Source organism: Paroedura picta, chromosome 1 (assembly GCF_049243985.1).
Source record: "Paroedura picta isolate Pp20150507F chromosome 1, Ppicta_v3.0, whole genome shotgun sequence".
In the NCBI taxonomy this organism is placed as follows: Eukaryota; Metazoa; Chordata; class Lepidosauria; order Squamata; family Gekkonidae; genus Paroedura; species Paroedura picta.
Window position 1 is genome coordinate 135,547,431 of NC_135369.1, and position 12,301 is coordinate 135,559,731.

The window sequence follows — 12,301 nt, forward strand, 5'->3', positions numbered from 1 at the left end:
ACATTAATGTCCCCCAGAATAAGTAGCCTAGGAAACTGTAACATCCAGACCACGAGCATCTCCAGCAGGACTGGCAGGGCATCTGGTGGTGCGTTGGGCATGTGGGATACCACACAGATGGCCATGCTCTTGGTTGTGCCCCACCTGAGGCCAAAACATTTAATCCCTGGAATTGATGGTGCAGGGAGTGCTCTGGAGGAGAAATTATGATGGATTGCCAGCCCTCCTCCCTGCCCTGCCAGGGCATTCAATTGGGTATATCTTCCTCTTTCTCCTTTGCCTTTCACTTCCCTTCTCTCCTTAGCTATTTGTAAAGCTTCCTCAGACAGCCATTTTGATTTCTTGCATTTCTTTTTCTTTGAGATGCTTTTAGTTGCTACATCTTGTATAATGTTGCGAACCTCCGTCCATAGTTCTTTAGGCACTCTGTCTATCAGATTTAATTCCTTAAATCTATTTGTCACCTCTACTGTATATTCGTCGGGGATATGATTTAGTTCATACCTGAGTGGCCTAGTGCTTTTCCCTACTTCCTTCAATTTAAGGCTAAATTTTGCAACAAGAAGCTGATGATCTGAACCACAATCAGTTCTTGGCCTTGTTTTTACTGACTGTTTAGAACTTATCCATCTTTGGCTGCAGAGCACATAGTCAGTCTGATTTCTGAGTTGACCGTCTGGTGATGTCCGTGTGTAGAGTCGTCTCTTGGGTTGTTGGAAAAGAGTGTTTGCTATTACCATTGTATTCTCTTGACAAAATTCTACCAGCCTGTGCCCTGCTTCATTTTGTACTCCAAGGCCAAAGTTTCCTGTTATCCTGGTTTTCTTTTGGCTTCCTACTTTAGCATTCATTCATTCATTCATTCATTCATTCATTCATTCATTCATTCATTCATTCATTCATTCATTCATTCATTCATTTATTTACCGCCCTCCCCTGAAGGCTCAGGGTGGTTTACAGGGAACAGGAAACAGGTACAGATAACATGAGGTAACACATCTGACAACAGCAATAACAGTACAGCAACAATAACCCCAATATGATAATGGCAATAATAAAATGATAGAACTGCAAAGGAGCCTCAGCTCAACTCTTACTGGGACCCAGTGCATTAGGCAGATTAGTGGCGGTCATAATAGGGGGGGGGGCTGAGGGCCAATTGGAAGCGATGGTCCGGGTCAACCTCAACCAAATGCCTGGTGGAGAAGCTCCCTTTTGCAGGCCCTGAGGAACTGTTTGGGTTCAGTCAGGGCCCTGATCTCCTCTGGGAGCTCGTTTCTCCAGAATGGAGAAAGCTCTGGCCCTGGTTGAGGTCAAGCGGGCTTCTTTGGGACCAGGGACCACCAGGAGGTTGTAGGTAGTAGAGTGCAAGGCTCTTTGAGGGGTGTAGGCTGACAGGCGATACCTGGAGATTTGGGGTAGAACCTCAGGAGGGGGGATTTAGGGAGGGGAGGGATTCAATGCCATAAGGTCCACCTTCCACAGTTGCCATTTTCTCCAGTTTGGAGGTCTCTGTTGTCTGGAGATTAGTTGTAATATCAAGGGATCTCCAGCCACTACCTGGAGATTAGAAACTTTATCAGTGGCATGGCAGAAACTGGACTGGAGGCAAGCCTTTTTGTGTCATGATACCACTGTAGAATGAACTGCTTGTAGTGACATGTGTAGTAGCTGGCGGGTCCTGGACTAATTTGTCTCCTAGGATCTTCTTCTGACAGGCCTCTGTGCAAATCAAGGGAGTCTGGAAGCTAGAAATACTGAGCTAGAATGCTGCACAACAGTTATCTTACGGAGCATTCTGATATAGTCGTAACACAGGCAGTTTGTGCTGCTACACACACTTGTGCCTGATTTCGGTCAAGGGTATAATTCCAATCCCCCATGATGATAAGCACATCATTTTTGGCGTTGCTTCTAGAAGGTATTGTAGGGCTTCATAGAACTGATCAACTTCATCCTCTTCAGCAGCAGTGGTTGGGGCATTGACCTGGATTACTGTGATGTTGAATGGTTTGCCTTGGATTTGAACTGAGATCTGACGTTCCAGGTTCCTATGGAATACAAATCTTTACAGCATCGGACTGTCTTTTGACCTCCAGTGACCTCCACAACTGAGCGTCCTTTCGGTTTTGGCCCAGTCGTTTCATTCATTCTGGAGCTACTTGTACTAGCTTTCTGCTCATCCCCAGTAGCATATAGGATACCTTCCAACCTGAGGGGCTCATCTTCCGGCGTCATATCGTTTTGCCTTTTGAACTTGTCCATTGGGTTTTCATGGCAAAGATACTGGAGTGGTTTGCCATTTCCTTCTCCAATGGATCACCTTTTGTCAGAGCTCTCTGCTATGATCTGTCCCGTCTTGGATGGCCCTGCATGGCATAGCTCATAACTTCACTGAGCTACACAAGCCCCCTTGCCACGGCAAGGCAGCGATCCTTGAAGGGGGTCTGCGCAGTTACCATAGGAATATTTGGGGATATTGCCAGCCACATTGTTTGCATGAAATGGTGCCTTAACATAGGTGCCCTAATTATTATATAGATCTATTTCTGTATGGCCTTTATTGAGAAACCAGTTCAGAATAAAATAATTCTTTCATTCAAGCCTGGTGTAGCAGTTTAGAGTGGCAGCCTCTAATATGGATAGCTGGGTTTGATTCCCCACTCCTCCAAAAGCAGCCAGCTGGGTGACCTTGGGCTAGTCATTATTCTTTTAGAGTTATTCTCACAGAACAGTTTTGGCAGAGCTCTTCCAGCCCTACGTATTCTATAAGTTGCCTGTTGTGGGGAGAGGAAGGGAAAGCAATTGTAAACTGCGTCGAGACTCCTTTGGGTAGAGAAAAATTGAATATAAATACAATTTCTTGTTCTGGTCCAACTGTCATTGCAACATCACTTTTGTGCACTTGTGGAACAGTTGTGTTGGATCACTCTGTATGGATCAGCTCGCAGTGTCTACATAATTTGATATATAGATGTCATGCAATACTGTATGTAATTTGAAATTCCAGTAAAACTATTTTTGTTATTTCTTGCAGCTTCTTGAAGGAAACTTTGCTAGAGAAGTCAGTCATGAAGTGGATGGACTAATTTTTCAGCCTACAGGAGTAAGTTGTCATGATTTTGATTTTTATCATTTAAATAATGTTTTTATTAGGGTATTCATCAACTTGGGTATTGAATTTTTGTTTTCATTCACTCCCTGAAAAATGTGGAGTAATGTAACAGAATCTAAACCCTAGTTTTCCTGGCTATTAGTTAAACTGTCTGCAGAATTAGTTGGTTCCCATAAGCAGTTTCTTGCATTATCTTGAAACCTTCACAATAATTTATCCAGTGGTATGCGAGACTGCATATTTTTCCACATGAATCTCCTAATAAAAAGACCAAAGATATAAGTACTTGAGTGTATTCCCTGTATGTTCCTGTCCTAATGGATATTCAATCCAGTGATTCTGACTAAATGTGTTAGAGGATGAGCACCGTGTGGCACATTTTTCTTATTTGAGAATTGTGAAAAGGAGCAGCAAAAGAGGTAGAATTTTATGCTAATTGAAAAAGAGTAGCATGCAAATTGATTTGGTAGTTTTCCGAATAATCAGAGGAGCAAGTAGGATCAGGAAAGGGAACCAATAGTAATCTTTCCATCCTTGCGTTACATTTCTGTGACTTGGTGTAGGGTTAATAAAATATTTATGTTCATGTAATCAAAAACATATATTGACCAGTAATACTTTGCAACTCTACAAAGTAATGTCAAATGGCTTGTCTCATATTGCAGACAATTCATAGCTAACTCCTCTGTCAAGGAGAAAAATCTTAATGTGATTAAGTATGCATGAGTGTAGACATTGTTGAGTAAGCAATGCCATGGATCCAGCTTGCAATTTGGTACACATTCATAATAGGGCAATTTTATTACAATTGTTGCTCTAGTGTGAGTTGCCATATTTTGGGTTTTTAACTGCTTAAGCATTTTGGTGCTTGAAAATGCCGTTTGGTAGCTGGAGAATAACTTTGTTGAACGTTCTTATATATTGGTATTATTTGTTGTTACATCCCCAGCAAATTATTTAGGATATTGAATTGTCAGATATAAAAAGTTCTATTTTTCCTCTGCAGCAGACCCATGCCACTTTGGTGCAATTTTTAAACAGAAGGAGACCAAATAGGAAGGGTGAATAAGTGCAACTTTAAGACGATTGAGGGTAATTAGATGGTTGGAAGAAATGGCAACATCAGTTGTCTACTAGCTTTATCTACAGTGAAAAAGCAACTAAAAGAAAGATGAATAGTCTTTGAGTTGCTTTATTAAGATAGCCTAAAAGGAGAAGATAGGAATTGGAAGTTGAGCTTCAACCAGTCTTTAAGAGCTTTCTTTTATAGAAATAACAACTTTGATTTGATAGAAGTAAACAAGCAAGTTTGTAACTAGAGAAAAGGCTTAAGATTTGTAACATGGAATCAGTGCTACAAATGATAGGAATGTATGATGAATTAAAATGCCAAGAAGAAATATCTCAGGAATTTTAACCTTTGAACTGGCATGTGAACAAAATTTCTCCTAGTTCTTAGCACTGTAAAGGACAATTGAAGTAAGAGAGACAAAACAAGAAGTTTCTTCAGTGCAAGAATCTCAGAAATGTTGGAAGAAATTATAAATTCAGCATTGGAACTATTTCTGGAGGGTAGCTGTGTTAGTGTGCAGTAGAAGAGTTAGATTCTAGTCCATTCGCAACTTAGAAACCAACAAGATTTTCAGGGTAAAGGTAAAGGTATCCCCTGTGCAAGCACCGAGTCATGTCTGACCCTTGGGGTGACGCCCTCTAGCGTTTTCATGGCAGACTCAATACGGGGTGGTTTGCCAGTGCCTTCCCCAGTCATTACCGTTTACCCCCCAGCAAGCTGGGTACTCATTTTACCGACCTCGAAAGGATGGAAGGCTGAGTCAACCTTGAGCCGGCTGCTGGGATCGAACTCCCAGCCTCATGGGCAAAGCTTTCAGACGGCTGCCTTACTACTCTGCGCCACAAGAGGCTCTTAGAAAACTTTTCAGGGTATAAGTGTTCAAAAGGGAACTTTAACTCTCAGGCTTATACTCTTAAAATCTTGTTGGTTTCTAGGGTGCTACCAGATGAAAATGTACATTTGCAACTGGTGTACAGTAAGACACTGAGTAATATAATGTTTCAATTCAGACTTTACCTCTGGTAGGAACTCACTAGGTTGCAGCCAGTCTTTTCCAGTCTCAGCTGTTCTGCCTGGCTCCCATCAATATGGGTGACCTTAAGCCAGTCACTGTTCTTAATGCTCTTTCAGCCCCACCTACCTCACAGGGTGTCTGCTGTGAGGAGAGGAAGGGAAGGCAAGGCAATTGTAAGCAGTCTGAGACTCCTTCAAGTAGTGAAAAGCAGGGAATTAAAACAAACTCCTCATCAATGAGGATAACACTGTTGTTCTTGTTAGGAATACTACAAATATGTGTGTGAACATTCAAAAGTGTTGTGCTTACTGTTATTATTTTTTTGTTGAAATATTTAGCAATATTGGAAAGTTTTCTAAAATGAGGTTTTGGACAGCCCAATATATTCGTGACAATTATCCTTCAGACTAGGGACAAAGCCTGTTGCACTCCAGAATGCAATGGGCGCTAGGATCTCCAGGTGGGAAAAGGAAGGAAGGAATAGGAGGGGGAGGGAAGGGAGGAATTAAAGGTGGTAAAACAGTGGGAAGGAAGGAAAGGAAGGAAGGGAGGGAGGAAAGAGGTGGAAAGCTCGAAGGTGATGTGGGCAAGGCTGGGGCTGTTCCCCCTTCTGTTCCCCCCCCCTTCCACCTCCATGGATAAGGAGGCATCAAGAATCACCTCCAGATTTCTGTCTGAGGTGGCAACAGATAGTTGGACCTCATCCATACAGGGTAGGTCTGCTTTCTCACTTGCACATTTCTTTATATGGTGATGGGTAAATACTTCCTGGGTTCAGTTTGGAATTGGAATAACTGCAACTCCAGTGCCTTAAATGCCATTTTAGAAGTTTGCTTGCAAACTTTGGAAGGTAGGCCTCAGTGCTGATATTAAGATGTCAGTTATCCTTGAGGTGCTGCAATTGGATAAACTACAGAATTGAACAGGTAGAAGGAGGAGAGAGAGAGGAGGAAAGGCAGACTGGAAGATTTCTTTACATTGGTTAAATTTCTGTCTGAGAAGACTTCTGAGGGTATAATGCTTGCCTCAAATTAGAAGGAAGCTACTGAAGTTGGCATACTGAACCTAGGGAATATGACCTTCATTAGTCTCTCCCATATTATTTTAAACTTTTAATAAATTATGATGGCAACATTTTATTTGATAGGCAGACTTTTTTAGTTTCCCTATCCTTCTGCAAATAACGTGGAGAAAATAAAGACTTGACAGCTCTCATCATAGGGAGCAGTACAGGTAAGTGATAACAAAAACAATATTTTTCTTGTATTTAGCTTACAGTTATGTACTTTTGTTGATGGACTACTTTGTTGTCTTACATGTGGCTGTAATTTTCAAAGCAGGTAGTCTGAATTTCTCTGATGATGGACATTATGATTTTCTCTGACCAGTAGGATTTTGGAAATATCGTTATGAACAAAAGAAAGCATGTTTTTTAAAAGCAGATATTCTACTTTGCTTCCAAACCTGCAGCCCGCCTTAGAAGAAAAAATATATAACAATAAATTAGAATAATTTTATCTCCAAGGGGATGCTGTAGATTTACATTTTTTGAAAAAATGTTCATCATATAAAATCTGTTTTTCATGTTTTTTTTTTATTTTGTTCAAACTGATAATTTCAAAATCCTTTCTTAGATGGTAATGGGGAAAATAATAAAGCCTACTCATCAGAAAAAATTATTTAGGCAAGCTGTCTGGGAAATTACAGGTGGTATATCTTTAGGCTTTTGAGGCCACTTGATCTTTAAGCAAGCAATCTCTGCAAAATTGATTTACCTACTACATAGAAGCATTATTGACTCTCTCTTTGAAAAGAAAAGGATGCATATTTTTATTCATAAAGCTTCCTCTGTATGATTGGTGGCTGCAAATAGGTAGAGATTAAGGTGTATTAGAAGCTTCTATTGAATATCAAAGGAAATGTTTTTTTTTTTATCAGCAACTTCCTAGTTTCAAATTGTATATTTTTTCCACTCATACATTTTATTATTTTATAGTTTGTAACTTAAGATTTCTTCTAGATATACTTGATGAACCAATCTTGTATAAAGTATATTCTTCTGTCTCTTTTAAAAGAGTGTATTTTTCTAATCTCTACTTAACATGTGTCTGCTAAAATTAAGCTGGCCATATTATCCGGAAATTAAGTTATTAAATTTCAATGAGTCACAAATCCTTTCTATGAAGCAAAAATCCTTTGTTGTACTTTAAAATACATTTTTCTTTGTATCCAATATCAAGGATATGACAAGAAACTAAAAGGAACAAAGTTAGCTTTAAACCATAGATATTTTGTAATACTCTTTAACTATCTCACTGGCATTCATTATGGCCTGTTAGTTGTTTACATCATCAATTGAAGGAGACCAAATCATCACTTACTGCACTGTAAAGGTGCACTTCAAATTGTAATGGTTAGTAGTCTATAGAGTGACTCCAAAACCTTATTTTTTGTGTCATACCACAGAGCTAATTTTCCCTAAACCACCTCCTAGGGTACAATTGCTGATTTCTGTTTCTTAGTGCCTTATGATTTTCAAGAAAACCTTTGTGTGAGCTAGCAAGAGATTTTTCAATAATGTTAATTAGGAACTGTGTATGCAAAGCTAAGACTTGGCCCGACTTGCAATAATTAGAAGTCGATGTCCTTGCATTATTATTATTTAATATAATAATATTAGTCATTGTATTAACCAAGGCATGGCATGGGTATTATTGCATTAAGTTCTGTGCAGATATGTCTGAATCTTAGTATGAAGATCTGTATATGAAGAAGAAAGGCCATCAAATACCTACAATTTAATCTGAAACATATATAATTTGTTATTTTATTACCAATTTGGAAGAAAGAACTCTAGCAGTAGGATCTGTTAAGAGTGCAGAGCAAAAATTATGTGTGCTTCTCATTTATTTAGAATGTTTCTATGCCACCTTTTTCGGAGTACTGCTTGTGGTAGCTTGCAATTAAAAAACAAAATATGAAAAAACAAAATTTAACAAAATAAGCCATTAGGCATAAGCAGCATAAAATCTGTCAGCAAAAGAGAAGCAGATGATTGAAAACTTGATAAGGTACAGCCCCTACTTAGGAATCTGGGTAGAAAGACATGTTCTATCCTGGTGACTAAAAGAAAGTAATGTAAGTGAGCCTCAAAGGGTAGGGCATACCAAAAGCAAGTGTGATAATAGAAAATGCCCTGTCTCCATTCTGCTTCTACCTTTTCTTTGAAGTGGGGGAGGGGGAGGCACAAAAAGCAGGGCTTAAGTGACAGATCTTAATTGGCTGGTTGTATTCCATTTTCAATGGCTGTTCAGCATACAAAAACAATAGCCAAAACCTGCTGTTAGCTCTCTTAAAACACTTAATGTTATATATCAAAAAACATTTATCTTAATTCTTGTGGAATTTAAAATTATCAGTGCATAAGGGATTAGTTGGTGGGATCTCATTTCAAATGCATCTGGCACCCAGATGCAAGTTGCTCTTGCCCTTTTCCCACACGTTTTAGCAATTTTAATGCGATAAACTATGCTAAGTAGGTTACAAATGGATGAAGTAGCAACACCTTGCCATTTTTCATTGTACATTGAAATACCTTCTATCTTCAGCTGCTGGCAAAAGACGCTAAATGAAGGAAGCTTGAATCTCCCAAGTTCTGGAGATTTGCAAGATGACCATAAAATACAGCCAGTTGCTCAGTAATACTATATATTTACAAAGGCTAAAAGTTAAAAATAAGGACAAACTTCTTCAATATTCTGTTGTGAGATTGCTGCATTTTATTCCAGGAAGGGAGAAGGTTGTATGGGGTTATTTTGTGAGACAGTCCAGTAAGTTTTTGTGAGCAATACAGTAAGTTTATTGTAAATCTGCTGAGGGCAAATCAACATAGCTTCTGCAAAGGAAAGTCCTGCCTCACCGGCCTTGGAGTTCTTTGAGCAGGTGAACAAGTAAACGATGGTCTGGCTCAAGCAAAGAAGGCTGACACTCAACCCTGACAAGATGGAGGTCCTGTGGTTTGGTAGGAAAGGGCTAGACCAGGAAGTGCGTTACCCAGCCTGTAGAGTGTGTAACTGAAGATCTTGCATGCTGCCAGGAATTTGGGTGTGACGTTGGATTCCTCCCTTTCTGTGGAGGCTCAAGTCACCAAAGTAGCAAGCTGACATTTTTCCATCCTTGCCAAGCAAGGTCTACTAGCACTATATCTGTCCCAGAATCACCCAGCCACAGTAATCCATGCGACAGACATCTCCAGATTAGACATCTGTAACTTGCTCTACATGGGCCTGCCTTTGTTCCTGCTCCTGCAATTACAGCTGGTACAAAATGCAGCTGCGAGGGTCCTCTCTGGGACATCTTGGAGGGCTCACATCCAGCCTGTGCTGAAGCAGTTGATTGGTTGTCAGTTGAGTACCGGATCAGGTTCAAGGTACTGTTCTGGTCCCAGTGTACCTGTGGGTCCGTCTAACTCTGTATGCCCTGTGTAAGTCACTGCGCTCTGCTCTTGGAACAGCTGAGGGTCCTGCATGAGCTGATTAAGTTCTACAGGGCCTGTAAGATAGAGCTCTTCTGCCAGGCCTTTGGTAGAGGCTGGGTGGGGCACAGTAAAGGATGATTTAGCCCTTTCTCCAGAATGCCATATTGTAATCTTCCTGGGTATATGGTGCAGGAGTAGGGGGTAGGTGAGCTGAACGCTGGTGTGGGAATGGGGGGAAAAGCAGGGTAGGAGGGGATTTTTATTGTTATATTGTTTTTACATGTATGATATAATTTGTTGTTATCCGTCTTGAGCCAGCTGTGTTGGGAGCAGCAGAATATAAATGTAATAAACAAAGAAAGAAAGAAAGTGAATAGGAGCAATCCAGTACACATTGCATACTTTTGACAAAGTATCTCACCTGAGACTCCAGAGTAAGCCTGGTAATCATAGGATAAAAGGACTGGTCCTCTTATGGATTAAAAGCTGGTTAGGTGACAAGAAGGCAGATGGTGAAAATCTTTCTGAATTGGGTGAATGAGCAACCCCATGGCATAGGTAAGAGCAACGTAATGGAGACTGGAACAAAAAATCCTTATTTTAAATTTATGCTGATGCAGTGTATCCTGTCTGAGACCGAGATGGGATGAGATCTTGGGGTTGTTGTGGAAAGCACAATATGCAGTAATGGGGGGGGGGGGAGGAGGAGGCAAATCCCATGCTAAGAATTTTTGGGAAAGGGATTAAAAATAAATTGACTAATATTGTAAGGCCTACGCTGTGGCGCAACTTCATTTGGCTTACTTGGCTCAGTTCTTGTTACTGTATTTCAAAAAAGACATTGCAGAACTGAAAAAAGTTCAAAGGAAAGCAACAAGTATGCTTGGGGGTTTGAGCACCTTTCCTGTAAGGAGAGTCTGGAAACTGGGGCTTTTCAGTTTAGAAAAGGCATGCTAAGGGGAGACATAATGGAAGTTTATAAATGGATGCATGGTCTGCAGAAACTGGACAGAGAGTTTTTTCTCGCTCCCCCATAATACTAGAATGCAGGGACACTCATTGAAGTAGCTGAAAATCGGTTCAGAACAGACAAAAGTAACTTCTTAATTTCTCAACTAGTCATTAAGTTGTGGAATTGACTGCTGGTAGAGGTAGTGTTGGCCACCAAGAAAGATAGCTTTAAAAGGGAGTTGGGCAGATTTATTTATTTATTTATTTATTTATTTGTCGCCCTCCCCGGAGGCTCAGGGCGGAGAGATGAAGGAGAGATCCACCAGTGATTTATAACTATGATGATGGAAGGGATTCTCCAAATCCAGAGGCAGCAAACCTTTGAATATCAGTGGTAGAAGGCAGCAACAGAGGAGGGCCCCTGCTTCTAGGCCTTGTTTGCCCTGCACAACAACTAGTTGGCTGCTGTGTAAAACAAGAACTAGATGGCTCACAGGCCTGATCTAGTAGGCTCTTATGTTCAGAAATGGGTCCTACTTTAAAGCATTTGAGAGCTTCTGGTCTAACTAGAGCATTTTATTCTTGCTTGGTGTCATGCCCACACAACCGGAGACTGCGACGGTGCCTGTGCCAGGAGCTCTGCCGCCACTGCTCTCAGAGCATGAGGATGAGGAAGAGATGGGGCAGAGTGGCAAGGTGCTTCAGGATAATCAAAGCCCTGACAGGGATGCACAGCTAGATCCCAGCCAGGTGGACATCATGCCCTCTGCACCAGCATCACCCCAGTCAAAGGCAACACCCCTCCCCAGCCCAGACAGCTTGCCAGGGTGCCAGAGACAATGCAGGCGGAGCGACTTGACAGCTTGCCACCAGAGTACCTGGCTCAGGACACACTGTCAAACTAGATGGGGCCCAGCTGAGGCCGCTTCAACGGATGAAGATTGAGTCCCCAAGTGTAGCCAATTAATCCCTCAGCTAAGCTGCACTTAAGCAATGGAAAAATGACCCTCAGCATGGGTGCAACCTGTGCACTCCAGTTCTTGACCCGCCTCTGCTTCAGCGAAGTTCTGCCTGACTGATCTCAGATTTCTTGGCTTCTTGGAGTACTACTCTGGTATTTGGACTTTGTTTGGGCTTCAGACTCTGCTTCTCTGGTTCCTGACTTCAGCTTGCTTCTCGACACACACCCCTCTGCTCTCCCTTGGACTTTGGTTGCCACAGTTAGGGCTTGACCTGGATTCTGACTCTGCTACTCGGTTTGCGATTTGGGCTTGGCTTACCGGCCAAAAGTGTAGCTACCTGGACTGCCCCTGGGTGCGACCAACTGGTGTTGCAATCTTGTATTTACACATTTCTTTTGTTTTTATAACAATAAAGTTCCGATAAAGAAAAATAATAAGACAAAACAAAAAATATAGGCAATTAACTGATAAGCCAATAAATCTGATAATAAAACTAACCGTATTTACATAAGCTCTGAATTACAAACCTTAACTTCTGCATAATGCAGTACTATAATCCAATGTATCTATCATACTGTTAATTTTTCCCCAAATTAATATTAAATCATTTATTAATTTTGTACACATTTCTTAAATCTGCAAACACATGAAAGTGTCACAGAAAGGTTGTCATTTATAGTATTAATTTGGGTTCTGTATAGTCTCTAAG

At 40.9% G+C, this 12,301-nt stretch overlaps 1 protein-coding gene across 3 annotated transcripts in view; it reads left to right on the forward strand.

The window, feature by feature from the left end:
• The window catches only part of RNGTT (RNA guanylyltransferase and 5'-phosphatase), a 210,564-nt gene that overhangs the window by 122,197 nt on the left and 76,066 nt on the right, over positions 1-12,301 (forward strand). For all 3 annotated transcript variants that reach the window (XM_077304532.1, XM_077304539.1, XM_077304548.1), the window contains one exon: positions 3,038-3,106. In XM_077304532.1, coding sequence (XP_077160647.1) covers positions 3,038-3,106 — 69 coding nt within the window. The remainder of the gene's footprint in view (positions 1-3,037; positions 3,107-12,301) is intronic.